Source organism: Arabidopsis thaliana, chromosome 3 (assembly GCF_000001735.4).
Source record: "Arabidopsis thaliana chromosome 3, partial sequence".
NCBI classification, from domain to species: Eukaryota; Viridiplantae; Streptophyta; class Magnoliopsida; order Brassicales; family Brassicaceae; genus Arabidopsis; species Arabidopsis thaliana.
In genome coordinates, this window is record NC_003074.8 from 12,760,518 (window position 1) to 12,775,832 (window position 15,315).

Here is a 15,315-nt window from a genome sequence, read left to right on the forward strand (position 1 = left end):
TTTTCTTTTTCGGTGTTCTTTCTCTCCCCAGACTTATTCTTTTTAGAGAGTAAACAAAGGGGAACTCGCATATTGGATCGACACCCTCGGCATTTTTCCGACCTTTGTAATTGATCATTCCAAATAATGTATAATAATGGGTTCATAGGAAACATTCCTACCCCTATACACTATCTGAAAGTCGTCTCGATCTCTCATTATATTTTTCTTTTTATAAGGGGAGAGGAACATATTTTTTTGTTTTATCACATTGGTCTCAATATCAAGAATGAACAAGGAGTCAAGATCTATGAATACCAACCGTTTGAAGAGGTAAAAGGAAGATCAGTGAGATTAGCTTCAGCCTTAGTGGTTGAGTTGGAAAGTAGGATATCCTCAAGTCTGTTGGTTTGCCATCTAGATTTTCCAATAGTCGGATTGACTCGAACCTGCAGCACTCATCAATCAGGCAATAAACAAGAGAAATATATATCATGATTCCTAACTAAACTAAAGAAAACAATTTTTTTCTTCTTTTTTTTGGAATGAAAAGAAATAACCAAATGAACTGCAAAATAAGAAACAACAATAAAAGCATCATTAGTAAGAGCCTCCCCCAGACTTAAACGACATTGTCCCCAGTGGCATTCAGGTGTGTGTTGATCGACACTCTTCTCGTCACCTTTAAGAACAACAGGAGAGACAAGCTTTCGAGGAACTCTAGGCTTGTTATCTTGTGAAGTAGTCTTCGAATAATCCAAAGAATTAATCAAAGATAAAACAGGAGAAGAGAGAGAAGAGAACTTATCACATAGGTCCTCAAGTGGTGTGGGCTGAAGAAAATGTGCAGAATCATCTGTCTGTGAAACCCGTGGGTGTCGATCGACAGAGGTAGTAGTGTCGATCGACACTGTTGCCCTACCACTCTCATTTGCGAGTTGAGCTGATGGGAGCGTTGTGTGTGGCTCTGTGGTGGGATTCTGATCAGTTTGAGGAGGTGTGCTTGTGCTGGAAGCAATGCAACTGATAGACTTTATAAGCTCTGAACCATCCATGCCAAACTCCATCTTCACATCAAACCTAGCACTAGCTGTAGCTAGGAATGCTCTTCCAAGGATAAGAGGATTCTTGGGTTCCTTTTCATAGTCCAGGACCACAAAATCAGCAGGGATTATGGAGTTACCAACCTTAACAGGAACATCTTCAAGGATTCCTTCAGGGATTCGCTTGGAACGATCCGCGAAGAGAAGAGTGATGCGAGTAGGCCTGTAGTGAGTCATGCCTAGTCTCTCAGCAACAGACTTAGGCATGAGGTTGATGCTTGATCCCAGATCACACAAAGAGCGGCTGAATCTGCTTGTGGAGATAGAGCAATCAAGAACAAAGCTACCTGGATCTGGAAGCTTCTCAATGGTCTGACCAGGAGTAATGGTGCGGATGTACTCAACTATGTCTACTCTCTGTGCCTTCTCCTTCTTGGCCTTTGGCAGCATGATTGTAGTGATGTCTCTGGTAAGCATCTTAGCTTCATCTGAGCTAATTCCATTGTCACCAAGTCGCTTGACATACCTGTTGAGTGAGGCAGAAGATGTCTTTGAAGCATCCTTAGGAAGAGTATGGAGGATCTTCTCCATTATGGCTGTGCACTTGGCAGCATGATTCTCCTGCTTAGAACGACGCCTCCTCGGATAAGGGACAGGAGGAGTGTAGACAGACTCGGGCTGCATAGGTATTTGCACCTCACAGGGAGTCCAGGGAAAAGTAATGAGTTAAGGTATGGAGAGGTCTCCATTATGACAAACTCTTTTTCATGTCTCAGTGATAAGGGAGAGACATGGGAGGATGTTGATGACATAGAAACAGAGAAAGATGACCATAAGAAAGAAGAGGATACACAACGTAAGGTCGATGCGGGAAATAAAAATGAATATCAAGAAGCTGGAGGGATGCTGAGACAATCAATTCCTAGAGCTTCGAAAGATAGTCACAAGTTCATCTCGACAAGTACAACACAGAGCACTAGGATCCCCAATCCAAAGAATCTGAGAACACGTCAAACTCAAAAAACTCATGAATGTCAGGCTTTTTTTGGAACGTTTGGGGTTTCAATAAAACAAGTAAGCATGGAGTGGTGAGAAAATGGATGAAGGAAGGCAATTTTGATTTTGGTTGTTTACTAGAAACGAAAGTAAAGGAAGGTAGAGCAGATCGGATAATTAATTATGTGTTCAAAGATTGGTCTTTACTCTCAAATTATGAAGAGCATCGACTTGGTAGGTTATGGCTGGTTTGGAGAAACAATGTAAGTCTCACACTGCTTTATAAGATTGCACTACTTATCACTTGTTCAGTCTATGTCGAAGGTAGACATGAGGAATTCTTTGTCTCTTTTGTTTATGCATCAAACTTTGTAGTTGAAAGGAAAGCGCTTTGGAGTGATAAAAGAAACCATCAAGATTCTCCTATGTTTAAAGACAAAGCTTGGCTTATATGTGGGGATTTTAACTAAATATTGGAAGGTGATGATCATTCTCTATATGATTCCTCACCTTTTATTCCATCAGGGATGCGAGATTTTCAGGATATAGTCTTATACTGTGAACTCACGGATCTAAGCTATCAAGGTACAAGATTCACTTGGTGTAATAAAAGACAAGAGGGTACCATATGCAAGAAGCTAGATAGAGTATTAGTGAGTAAGTCATGGTTACAAAAATATAGTCAATCATATGCTATATTTGAGCCGGTAGGATGTTCAGACCACATGCGTTGCAGATTTCACCTGTCAAAGGAAGTGTAGAGAGTAAAACGACCTTTTTAAATTTGTGAATACAGTGACAACGTACCTTGGCTATCATACAACACTTGAAGAGAGTTGGAGAACATCCCCTCCACTTTTTCACTCAACATCTGCAATGTTTAGTCTGTCAAAGAAATTGAAAGAGCTGAAACCTCATCTACGAAAGATGGGAAAACAGATGGTTAGTGCTATATCAAATCGTATTAAAGAAGCCTATAAGACACTTTGTGACCTGCAGAACGTGACAATGACTGATCTAACATCGCAAGCATTCACAGCTGAGGCAGCTGCGTATGAGAAATGGCGGAGGTTGTTAGACATTGAGGAGAGGTACTTGCAACAAAAGGCAAAGCTTCACTGGATGAGAATAGGAGATCAGAACAATACGGCTTTCTTTGCTGCAGCAAAATTTAAGGAAGTAAGAAACAATATCAGAGAAATTCAGTGTGAAGATGGGACCATAGCATAGACTCAAGATCGCATTAAAATAGAAGCAGAAAGATACTTTAGAGATTTTCTATCTATGCGTAGATTATATCCAATGGTTGAGACAAGATCTAGAAAGCATTGTGAGCTTTAAATGTGATCAAGAAGACAAGAACATGCTGATAAAAGAAGTATTAGAGGAGGAAGTAAGGAAAACATTATTTGTGATGCCGGTTAATAAGTCACCAGGGCCAGATGGATTCACCTCTGAGTTCTTTAAGGAATCATGGTCAATTGTGGGTAAGGATTTCGTGGTAGCTAACCAATCTTTTTTCAAGAAAGGGTTTCTACCAAAAGAGTAAATTCAACTATTCTAGCTTTAATACCAAAAAGAAAGAAGCAAAAGTAATGAAAGACTACAGACCAATATCTTGCTACAATGTTCTATATAAGGTCATATCCAAAATTCTCGCAAACTAGCTCAAGACCATTCTTCCAAAGTTCATAGCTCCAAACCAATCGGCCTTCATCAAAGACAGATTGCTAATGGAGAACCTTTTGCTTGCTACAGAAGTAATTAAAGATTACAACAAAGATTCAGTCTCTCCACGTTGTGCTGTGAAAATAGACATCTCTAAAGCATTTGATTTTGTCAATGGGGTTTTTTGTTAAACACGCTGCGAGCTCTCGATTTCCCAGAGCAATATGTAGATTGGATACAAACCTGTGTCAGCTCAGATCTTTCTCAGTTCAAGTAAACGGTGAACTCGCATGTTATTATAATAGCCAGAGAGGGCTTCGACAAGGCTGCTCCTTAAGCCCCTACCTATTCGTCATATGCATGAATGTGCTTTCAAGAAAGATAGATAAGGCTTTTCATGTAAAACGAATTGATTTTCATCCAAAATGTAAACAAATGAAGCTCACACACCTCTGTTTCGCAGACGATCTAATGGTTTTTGTCGAAGGAAACAAGAAATAAATAGAAGGAGCACCGAAGGTCTTTGAAGATTTCGTAGTTCACTCTGTCCTGAAGATTAGCCTTGAAAAATCTACGCTTTATATGGCCGATGTCACCACAAGTGTAAAGGAGGAGATCGTGGAACAATTTCCATTTTAATATGGAGTACTACCGGTCGTTATTTAGGATTGCCTCTAATGACAAAGAAGATGACTACAACGGACTACCTTCCTCTATTAGAGAAGATTCGCACGCAAATAAGTTCTTGGACAGCGAGAACTCTCTCCTTTGCGGGGCGACTCCAGTTGATCAGCTCTATGATTTTCAGCGTAACAAACTTCTGGATTGCGGCATTTCGACTGCCTAAAGTCTGGGTAAAAGAAATTGACAAGATGTGCGCTGCGTTTTTATGGTCGGGTCCGATTTTAAATACGAGGAAAGCCAAGGTCGCATTGTCAGAGGTATGTACTCCCAAAAGTGAGGGATGATTGGGAATGAGATCTATAGAAGAAGCAAACAAAGTATGTGTGTTGAAGCTGATATGGAGGATACTTTCAGCGAAAGGTTCACTTTGGGTTGATTGGGTAAACAACCACTTAATACGTGATGGTTCCTTTTGGGCGGTGAAAGACAACATAACAAGAGGATCGTAGATATGGAAGAAGTTGCTGAAATACATTAAACTAGCAAAACAGTTTCATCGAGTAGAGGTTAACAATGGTGAAACTACATCGTTCTGGTATGACATGGAGTTCTTCGGGGTATCTTCATGAAACACTAGGTGAACGTGGATGCATTGATATGGGTATTCCGAGAGCAACTAAGCTGAATGAACTGATAAAGAGATCGCGAATACGAAAGCATAGACGAAGGGATTTAAATCGAGTTGAAGAAGAACTGTAAACAAAGAGGCAAGCAAGGCGGGAAACAGAACGAATGTCGCTTTGTGGAAGGGGAAAAATGATTTTTATAAGCAGAAATTTTCATCTAAAGAGAAATGGTCACAAATCCGCGTCGCTAAGCCAATAATGCAAGGTCATACGGAGGTTTGGTTTTCAAACGCTACACCAAAGTACGCCTTTCTAACTTGGTTGGTTGTTAAAAACATAGTTGCAACAGGGGAAAGAATGGTTAAATGGAAGCAAAATATGGACACAAGCTGCATCTTTTGCCAAGAACCTATGGAGACGAGGGATCACCTCTTCTTCGTATGTCCTTATTCGAGAAAAGTGTGGGAAGAACTGATGAGTGGGCTTCTTCTAGACAATTTCTAGGCAAGATGGCGAGATGTTATGCGGATTCTTGCGAGTAACAACTTGGACAACACGAAACGATTCATAATTGGGTATGTGTTCCAGAATGCTATACACACTTTTTGGGGGGAAAGAAACAGCAGGAAACATGGAGAGACACCATTACCGACAGAGAAGATTGTGAAGATGATAGATAAGAACATTCGCAATCGCTTGAGTACACTGACAAGAGGAGGAGAGGAGAGATATGCGGGAGGGCTTCAAATGTGGTTTGTGTCAATACTACACACTAGATAAAAACTCTTTTGAAAGTTTTTAAGAAAAGTTTGCACTCGATGTATAATTTTTTTTTTTTTTGAATATAATTTAACATTAAATTAAAAAAAAAAGGAAAACAGAGAATTTATGCTGCTAAAGAAATCCGAAGACTAAAAACCGCGTAAGTGTCGATTCGAAGACGCAACTTATTGGTGTTTTGAAGATTTCCAAATTCGGCCCACAACTTTCTCCTATTTTTAATGAAGGCCCAACACATTTTTAAGACATATATATATATATATATATATAGTTTTTAGGTCATTGTTTAGACCTAAGCTTGGAGTGGCTATTCTCCTTTTATCTTTTGTTCTTGGGAGCAAAACCTTGTGGAGACTCCCTTTAGAGAAGATCTTTCTTACTCTTTCTCTTGATATATTGACTATTGATTTCCTATTCAATCATGTTTTGTTCTTCTATGATCATGTTTGAGTAGTTCTCTTGTTGGGTTTAGGGATTCTCAATTAGGGATTTGGATGAATTAGTAGATCAAAAACCCTTTTAGGATAATGATTTGTCTATAATTTGCATGATTTAGGCATTTATTCTTCACCACTTTGTCATTGTTTCATCCACATTTCATCTCATTAGGAGTCGTTTTAGTGTGTTTTGCATACTTAGGACGATTTTGCATTAGATTGCATGCGCACTGCATATTTGGTTGTTTTTAGGTACTTTGGATGCTTTTGGAGTTCAAACAGAGGAGAAACAGAACAGAAAGTCAGAATGCCCAATGAATCCTTCAGCTTAAGTACTCTATCGCAGCCTCGGAGCCCAGCCAGGGCAAATCACTCTATCGCAACACCGGAGAAGCTAGCAGCTCAGTTTCACTCAATCGCAAAGCGAGAGGAATCACCCATCTTACACCACTCGATCACCACCTCATGACATCCACTCGATCGCACTCGATCGCAGGGTCGTTGGACCATACAATCTCGTCTTCACTTCAGACCACTCGATCGTAAGGCGGAGTCCCTGATGCCCAGTTTGGTCAATGACATACTCGATCACAGGGAATCCCATTTCAGCCCATCAGATGCCAATGACACACTCGATCGCAGGGTCATGACGTGAAGATTCGCTATCTATCTAGTATCCTTATTTGTTTCATTTTCGCTTATATAAGTAGCCTCTTAGGGTTTTCCCTAGGGCAGCCATTATTCATACAACTTTTATCTTTTGCAACTTTCATAGCCGCATTGTTTCTCCTGCGACTTTGTATTCACTTTCAAGTATTTGATATTCAATTTTCGTTTAAGTCTTTCATCATTTCTGTTATCATGTTTTCAATCGTTGCTTTGCTATTGTCTTTGATTATGTCTGAGTAGTGAACCGTATTTCTGAGGATGGGATAGAGTAGTTGTGGTTTACTTTGTCGTTTAAGGTGGTTGAGTTTAGAATACTAGAATCCCTTCTGGATTAGTTGCGCTTATTGCTTGTTTCACTGGCTAATGTGGAATATGAATCCAGACGTTCCAGCGCTCAGAAGGCGTTTAATGGAACGTTGGATCTATTAATTCCAGAGATATTCGCCTTTACCCCAAGGGATTCGCTTGTAGAGAGTGTATTGGCTTTAACAAGTTGATTCGATATTGCCTGCTTAGTTAGAGAACGCACATGGGAATTAGGTCAGTGTCTAGCTTTGCTTTAGGATTTCTATCACGGGAGTGAATTAATCTGTTGTTGAACTTGTTGTCTACGGATAGCTTCTGTGAAGTTTTGTCAACCGCCTGAATAGATTAAGGAGACCACACTATTCGATTACCCCGTCCTTAGGAATCGTTTATCCATTTTACTGCCTGTTATCATTTCTGCTTTGTTATTCACATGCCTGTTATTGCCATTTCTGCTTTTAGTTTCATTTCATTTATGTTATTGCATACTAGGACTGTTAGAACCAACCAACTCTCTACTTGGCTTTACTTAAAGCTTTCTAATCATATCTCATCTGTTTGCATCACACCGGATTGGATTGACAACCTAAAATACTACAACAACATGATAGTGTTTTAGGATTAATTAAGTAAAATCTTACTATCAGATAATATATTTAGAATTCTTCATCTTCGATTGTTCTTAATGCTAGTTCTAGAGTAATTAACTAGAACTTGATTTTAGGATAATAGGTATGCCCACCATAGGTATCTATTACTAGAACTATCTTAGATGAGCCTAGTTTTTAGATGTGGGCTAGCGTCAATTACTTAGGTGAACTTATCAAACATGATTATAATGCTTGCTTAGTTCTAGGGATTTACAAGAGAGTTGGGATCAATACTATTAAGCATAGTGAGTTTCGCGGAACACCACCGGTTACTCTATATTAGTAATTTGAGTTCTAGAATGGTTCGATAATATTCCTAATTTACTGCTAGATCTACTATTTTGATATAACCTGAGAATTTCCCTAAACCCGACGTTTTAATCATCTGAACCTTCAATCTCTTTTATTGCTTTCTTTTCTTGTCTTTTATTTTATAATCTATTTGTTTAGCTTAATTCGAAACCTTAGTCTATTGTGTGATCTAAGAGCTTTGTGGAATTCGACCATAAAGTACTACAATCAATCTCTTATTTGAGAGAGTGGTCTTAGGATTAATTTTACCCATATCAATAGTACTGACTACATATTCAACGGTGGGATCACGTTTCTAACGGTTAGTTCTTGACATATCTATATGTTTTGGTGACAGTTTTATATGGAGTAAGTTGTGAAAATTTGTGTTGTTTCAATGGGAAACGAAATCGGTTTGGGCTGTGAATTTACAGGAGCCTTTAGGACTCATGGAGTAAGGTTTTGGTTGATGGAGAATCAATGTGGAGCTCAAGAGTATGCAGTTAAAACCCTTATAGTAAGTTGGTCTAATAGGAGAGAAAGGAGAATAGAAATGTTCTTCATTTTCAACTAGGCTAAGTTGAGGGTGGTATTTGCGAAACATGGTATCATTATCTTTTGTTTTGCTTCTTGACGCATGATATGTAGGCTTAGATCTGATTGCATAGGATAAGATTGTGTGATGATATGATTTGATGATTATTGTTTGATATGTATGGTGATGATGTTTGACCATGATATATTATGTATGAGAATGTTAAGTATAAGTATGTATGTATGATGATTATGTATGTTTGTATGAAAGACTGGGGAGAATCGAGCTATGGGCCGTGGTCTCCCTAGTAATGTGGATAGTGATAGGCTGACGGGTTACATGCAGGTCAAGAAACGCTGACGAGCCTGGGATGCATGGGAGTGTCTGAGCCACGAGGGCCAACCTCCACTCATGAGGCTCTAGTTATCACGAGGATGACTGGATCTAGCGATACGTATGTATGTGCTATTATGGATAAGATGCTTATTATGAATGTGTTATTCGAAGTTAAAACATTTTAGGTTGATTGCTTGTGTCTAAGTTTATATGTTATGATGATGGTTGTATAGCTTTAGAAAGTGTTCTATGTTTCAGTGGGCATAGTTGATTCCCCTCACTGAGTATTCTTTACTCACCCCCTTTTTTCCTTTTTTCCTCATGATAGTAAGTGTGGGGAGTTATGTGCAATATTTTGTTCGTGTGTGGAGTTTAAAGAAAATGTTTTGGCAAAAAGCAGATGAATAACATGTCGTCTTGGCCTATATGGAAGGGCGGGTGTTACACTCACAATCACCACCCATGTGTTGTGAAACTAGTCGAGATGCCGATCTTCAGTGGTGATGATCCATTATGATGGCTGCCTCGAGTAGAACAATATTTCTCCTTGTAGCAAGCACATGAAGTTCAGAAGGTTGAGATCGCTTTCATGAGTATGGAAGATGCTGCTTTGCACTAGTTACAATACCTTCGTTGGCTAATTCCAACACTGTCTTGGGTACAGCTTCAGATATAATTGATGTAACAGTTTGGAGAAGACGTTACCGCATCTCCGTTCGAACAATTAGCAGCTTTTCATCAAACAAGTTCAGTAGATGAGTTTGTCCACGAATTTCTAACCCGGGCAGCTCAAATTCCGTTTCTAGATTCACATCTTCAGTTAGGATTATTTCTCCTGGACTAAAAGAGGAGATTTGTGTGAAATTTCGTCCAAACGACATGGGAGACTTATGACTGCGATTCATGTTGCATGGTCTATTGAAAAGGAGCTGAATTTTTACTATGGGACAAAAAGCAAACCACATGATAAGGCATTTAGGTGATTTAAAGATTTGGGACTCTAAATCATTCCCTACGGACACTTGATCATGGGAAACCAGTTGCGTTAAGACATACATCTTCTAATGTTGGGTCAAGCAGCAACATGTATAGGCCAAGGGGTACACGTCAATATTCACACCAAGAATATCTCGATATGAAGGCGAGAGGGTTATGTTTCCGCTGCAAGCAACCCTAGCTATTCCCCTCAACATGATTGCCACTACAAGTCTCTTAGAGCATCCTCAACGGGAGGATTTAAGATGTTTCTTAACTAAATAAATGATTAAAATTAAATCCAAAATAATGACTTTAGGTTAGATGCGCTCTTAGCGTAGAGGCGCTCTTAGGTAATTGCAATGGTGATGTGGCATTGTTTGATGTCTTTACCTTCCTACTCTCTCTCTCTCTCTCTCTCTCTCTCTCTGTCTCCCTCTCACCGGAGATGGATTCTTCACTATCTTCTCCTCAATCACAAATCCTTTATTGATCAAACTATTCAATTCCGTTTCTATACACGCTGCTCCTCTTCTTTTCCTTAGATTCCATGGCTTCACCGGAGAAATCATCTCCTTGATAGTTAAGAACTGGAGATCTCTGTTATATCGATGAAGATGGATTCATATTTGTGGTTAATCGGTTAAAGGAACTGATCAAGTACTATGTTAACATAGATTGTTACTTTAATTGCTTTAGTAAAGATTTATACTGGTTTTGGATGTATACTTTGTGAGTCAAGGGAGAGAAGGGATTTTACAACTACAGTATTTGATTGATTTTTTAAGAACTCCAACTTAGTATATTATCATTGACAGAGGTGTATCAAGGAATTTTTTTACCCAGTTCAAAACGTAACAAATAAAATGTCTTTAATAAAAAAAAATCATTTTTTTACAACTTCTCAAACAAAAAAAAACGTCCTACAAAAGCATCCTACGATCCTTTATGTCCTGGAATCTCTTTATCACAATCTCATTTGTAATAGTATTGAATACATCTTTCTCAATAAAACAAACTAAACAATCATTCAAAAATTGTTCTCCAATACAATTTCGTCGATGTGTCTTTACGATCTTCATGGCTGAAAAACATCTCTCAACAGTAGCAGTAGCAACATGCAAAATCAAAACCAATTTCAAAAGCCTATAACCAAAGGGATATGACAAATGTTTTCGTGTTTCCACCACCTTCTGAGCAATGTCTCCAAGATTCTTTAAATTAGAAAATCTCTCATCATTTCGAACAGTATCAATGTAGATAGATAATTCTTTCTCAATAGATATGAACTCTCCTAAACTAAAGTCAACTTGGTAGAACTTAGATAACCTCACTAACTTTGAGTGATCAAACTCATAAAATGCATCAATGGGAGATAAAGAAGCAGCACAAATAAGCAATTCAGTGTTCACCTCATTAAAATGGTCGTCAAATTTCTGAAGATGGAAATCCAAAACAGAATATAAGCAATTGACCTTGTAGTGATGCATATTTGATACTCTTGTTTTGTTTCTTCGTCTCTTTGAGTCAACAAAATCTTCCTCCATCTCAACCTTTTCAAGTTCATGTTTCTCACAAAACGAAGAAACTTTCAACATGAGAGAATCTCACCCATCATCCCTAAAACACTGAAGTTGTCTCTTAGTTGATTTCACCAATGATATAGCATTTAAAATATTTTGATCTCTTCTTTGGAGCACCATAGACAAGTTCTCTGTGAGCTCTAAAAGGTGTATCATCATGTGTAGCTAAAACAAACAGTCAAAGCTATGAAAGTAATTCAGGAGACTATGTGCTTGACGTCTTTTCAAGTCATCTACGCCGTAATTCTCAAAGCATTCGAGAACCTTGATGATAGAAAAGTACATCTTAGTCAACCGCAATAGAGTTATGTAGTGAGAATTCCAACGAGTATATCCTGGTCTTTGAAGAGAGATCTCTTGATTCAACCATGTTCTAGTACTGATTTCACCATTAATTATTCCTTCTAGAATCTTTTTTCTATGCTTCTCTCGGATCAAATCTTTCCTCTTGCATGAAGCTCCAACTACATTTAACAACAAAGAAATCAAATCAAAAAAGTCTCCAACATTCAGATGTTTTTTTACAACTGCCACAACAACTAATTGAAATTGGTGAGTAAAGCAATGAACATAATATGGTGATGTGCTTTCCTTCAAAATTAATGATTTTAATCCATTGAACTCGCCCTTCATGTTACTTTCTCCGTCATACCCTTGTCCTCTCCCCTTTTTAATGTTCAATCTGTATTTAGCAAACAAATCATCAATAGCAGATTTTAAAGATATTGCAGATGTCTCTTTCACATGTATAATACTCAGAAATCTCTCTTTGACTATCCCACTTTTATCAAAAAATCTAAACACGAGTGTCATTTGTTCTTTATCAGACACATCAGCAGATTCATCTACTAACAAACCAAAAACGTTATGATCAATTTCTTCAATTACAGATTTGACTTCTGCAAAATAATGCACATATCTTTCTGGATCATAGGAGACTTAATTTTGTTATTTTCAGGAGCATTATCTAAAATAACTTTACTCACAACTTCATTTTGATCAGCAGTATACTTTAAGAGTTCCACAAAATTTCCTTTATTAGCAGAATTTTCAGACTTATAATGCCCACGGAAAGCTAATCCTTGTCACAATAAGTAACTAGAAGCATCAACAGAAGCACTCAACCGAATTCGATACTCATTTCTTGTAATATCATCTTGTTTATGCAAAGCATGATCAATAGACTACCTTGTTTCGTCAAGTTTTCACACTTCATAACTACATTGTTGTGAAAACTATCAACACCTCCTACATGTTCTGGAAAACTCTTAAAATTATTCCACCTACAGAATCCATCTGTGATAAATGCATCACTTCTTATACATTTACCAGCATTATCTCTGAACAACTAACAACACAGGCAAAAAGCTTTTTCTTTTTTCACACTATACTCTAACCAGCTTTTGTACCCATCAAACCAAGTTGGGTTAAATCGCCTCAATGTTTTTTCTATCAGAGATTGTTTGAAAATATGCTCACGAGGTTGACAAGGACCTCTAATCAAGTATTTTCGAATTACCTCATCTCTTTGATTTGGATGATAATCTGTTATTCTTTTTCGATATACAGGATCCGAAGGTAAATCAATATCATCTGATTCACTGCGAGGTGGAGATTGTTCTTTTCTTTTATAATATATTTTCATAGTGTTCATTGCTTCGTTTGAAACTAAATTAAGAGGAAAAAAAAATATGTCAACATTATAATTAGTTGTATAATAAATTATGACACACATGATTATGTACGAATGATACAGACCAATTTTGAACATAGTATTTATGACTGTTTTTGTAAACAGTGGTTAACGGACTTTGAGTCTTTGAGATTTTGACCACATCATTAAGCTAATATTTTTCTCCATTGTCAATCAAAATATATTGAACCAAAATTCTACACATCAACAAGCAACAAAAGCCAAACGATGAAGGTTATCAAATTCTTATTATGCAATCAACAACTATTCACATTCATTTATGGTAAAGCTAATTTTCACCTAAATTATAAACTTACTTGACTTTAAAAAGAAGTTGCACATTGTTGGCTTGCTGGCTGCTGCTGTTTGAGAAGAAGAAAACTAAAAAGGTACGTAAGATGAATTTCTTTTTTTTCTTAATTCAATTTGGTTAGGTTAAAAATTGGGCCAGCTTTGTTTCTAATTTACAACAAATAAAACTTTTAAATATGATATACATTCTTTTATTATTGGCTAATGGGCTTACGATGGTATGACAAAAATTAGGCATGTCTAATTGTTAAGATATTGTGTCATTAAATTATACTCGGCTAGATTCATATATACAAACCCAATAACCTTAAGGAAAATTATAAAATTTAGGCAGGTCAGCTGACCACCCATCAATACATGTGGATCCGCCGTTGATCAATGATGATGCTCACAAATTAAAATCTTAACCAAACTCTTAACTAATAAATTTTCATAATCTTTTCATAAAATTTTATGAAGAGTCTTTGTTAATAACCTCCCATTGAGGATGGTCTTGGAGTTTGATGTTGGCAGAGGGCGAAACAATTACAAATGGCGAGATAATGGCTATGGAAGGGCATGTCAGATACTGAATCCAGCCTTGAGGATAAGGCTGTTTTTGAGCGGTCAGCAATGATACGAATACTTCATAATATATGATTTAGGATATAGTTTCGATTTTCTTACTTACTTTTCCTTGTCTTTTACTTTTACATTTTATTATAAATAAGGGTTATGGTTTGTTTGTGAAACCTATCCAAGCAATTGAGAGCTTTGAAAGATTCTACCGGATTAGGTCGAGGGAAGATAACGTAGTTCTCTTTTGGGAGTTTATACTCTTGTTACTTTATTGTTCCATATTTCTACTATCATAATAAGGGTTTTGGTTTTGAGTTGGATTCTACCTCTAACAGTTGCTAATATTGTTACTGTATAAAAAGACATATGCGAAATAATATTTAGAGATACTCTGTTTTCTTAATGTTTGATATCCATTCCAAAAATTGCTATGTTCAAAAACTATGACTCAGGTAAAATATATTTTTGGGTCCGCCACTGATGCATGCCTTGGTTTAGCAATGAACTGTGAGAGAACTTGTACGGCATAACACAATTTTAAACGAATGATAAAAAATAAAAACCTACTAATTAATTGTCTGTAACTTTTAGGATCCTCAAACATAGGACTGTCCATCCTTCAAAAGCTTGTGGTTCTGTTCCATATGAGGCATTGGGGGTTCTTAGCCAATAAACTTATCTCAATACTTATTTTCTTTGAGAACGTAAAATGTTGTAATTCTGATTGTTAAGAATTCAGGATAGCTACTAAGCACTATCGAGGTTTCTTTACATTTTTTTTTTGTCCTTTTTGTTTCATTAATGAATAGATGTGCCTTATAATATTTTTTGGTCGTAGGTCTCACTCATGAAGAATTTCAATGCAGAAACACCAAACTACATTATATGAACCAACTTGCTTATATTACGAATAAACACAAAATTACATAGTGGACAAAAAGTGGCCACATTTGAAGCACTGGAGTTGAGCAAAGATCTCATAACTCGCAATCTGCAAACAACAAATCTCTTAATTCCTCTTTTTGTCTCATATCCCCTTGTTTTTTTAATGAAATGTGTATAGACGAATGTGTAGAAACTGACTCTCTCTCTCTCCTCTCCTCTCTCTCTCCTCTGAAGCTCAAGCTCATTGCTCTCATCGTCGGTCTCATTCGATTTCAGTCGCCATTGTTACCATATCCTCTCCTCCGGCGAGCTTCGTCGAGATAGAAAGAAAAGTTATGTTTCTCGAGCTGCATAGAGCTTAAAATTGAA

The 15,315-nt window shown here is 37.3% G+C and overlaps 1 protein-coding gene and 2 pseudogenes across 4 annotated transcripts; 1 reads left to right on the plus strand and 2 right to left on the minus strand.

Annotated features, from left to right (window-relative positions):
- Nucleotides 1-287: 287 nt before the first annotated feature.
- AT3G31390 lies at nt 288-1,706 on the minus strand (annotated as a pseudogene; the record flags this gene model as incomplete). The annotated part of the gene is made up of 1 exon: nt 288-1,706.
- A 437-nt stretch (nt 1,707-2,143) lies between these two features.
- AT3G31395 lies at nt 2,144-5,727 on the plus strand (annotated as a pseudogene; the record flags this gene model as incomplete). The annotated part of the gene is made up of 1 exon: nt 2,144-5,727.
- Nucleotides 5,728-10,413: 4,686 nt separating this feature from the next.
- On the minus strand, nt 10,414-13,022 carry AT3G31402 (General transcription factor 2-related zinc finger protein; the record flags this gene model as incomplete). 2 transcript variants are annotated; one of them, NM_001161186.1, is made up of 7 exons in its annotated part: nt 10,414-10,515; nt 10,989-11,351; nt 11,763-11,962; nt 12,137-12,180; nt 12,510-12,579; nt 12,687-12,838; nt 13,018-13,022. In NM_001161186.1, the coding sequence occupies 7 exons, from the start codon at nt 13,020-13,022 to the stop codon at nt 10,414-10,416; spliced, it is 936 nt and encodes a 311-aa protein (NP_001154658.1). The 2 variants fall into 2 exon arrangements, with proteins under 2 accessions (NP_001154658.1, NP_001154657.1); NM_001161185.1 differs by having other exon boundaries at nt 12,137-12,397; nt 12,481-12,579.
- Between the last annotated feature and the right edge of the window lie 2,293 nt (nt 13,023-15,315).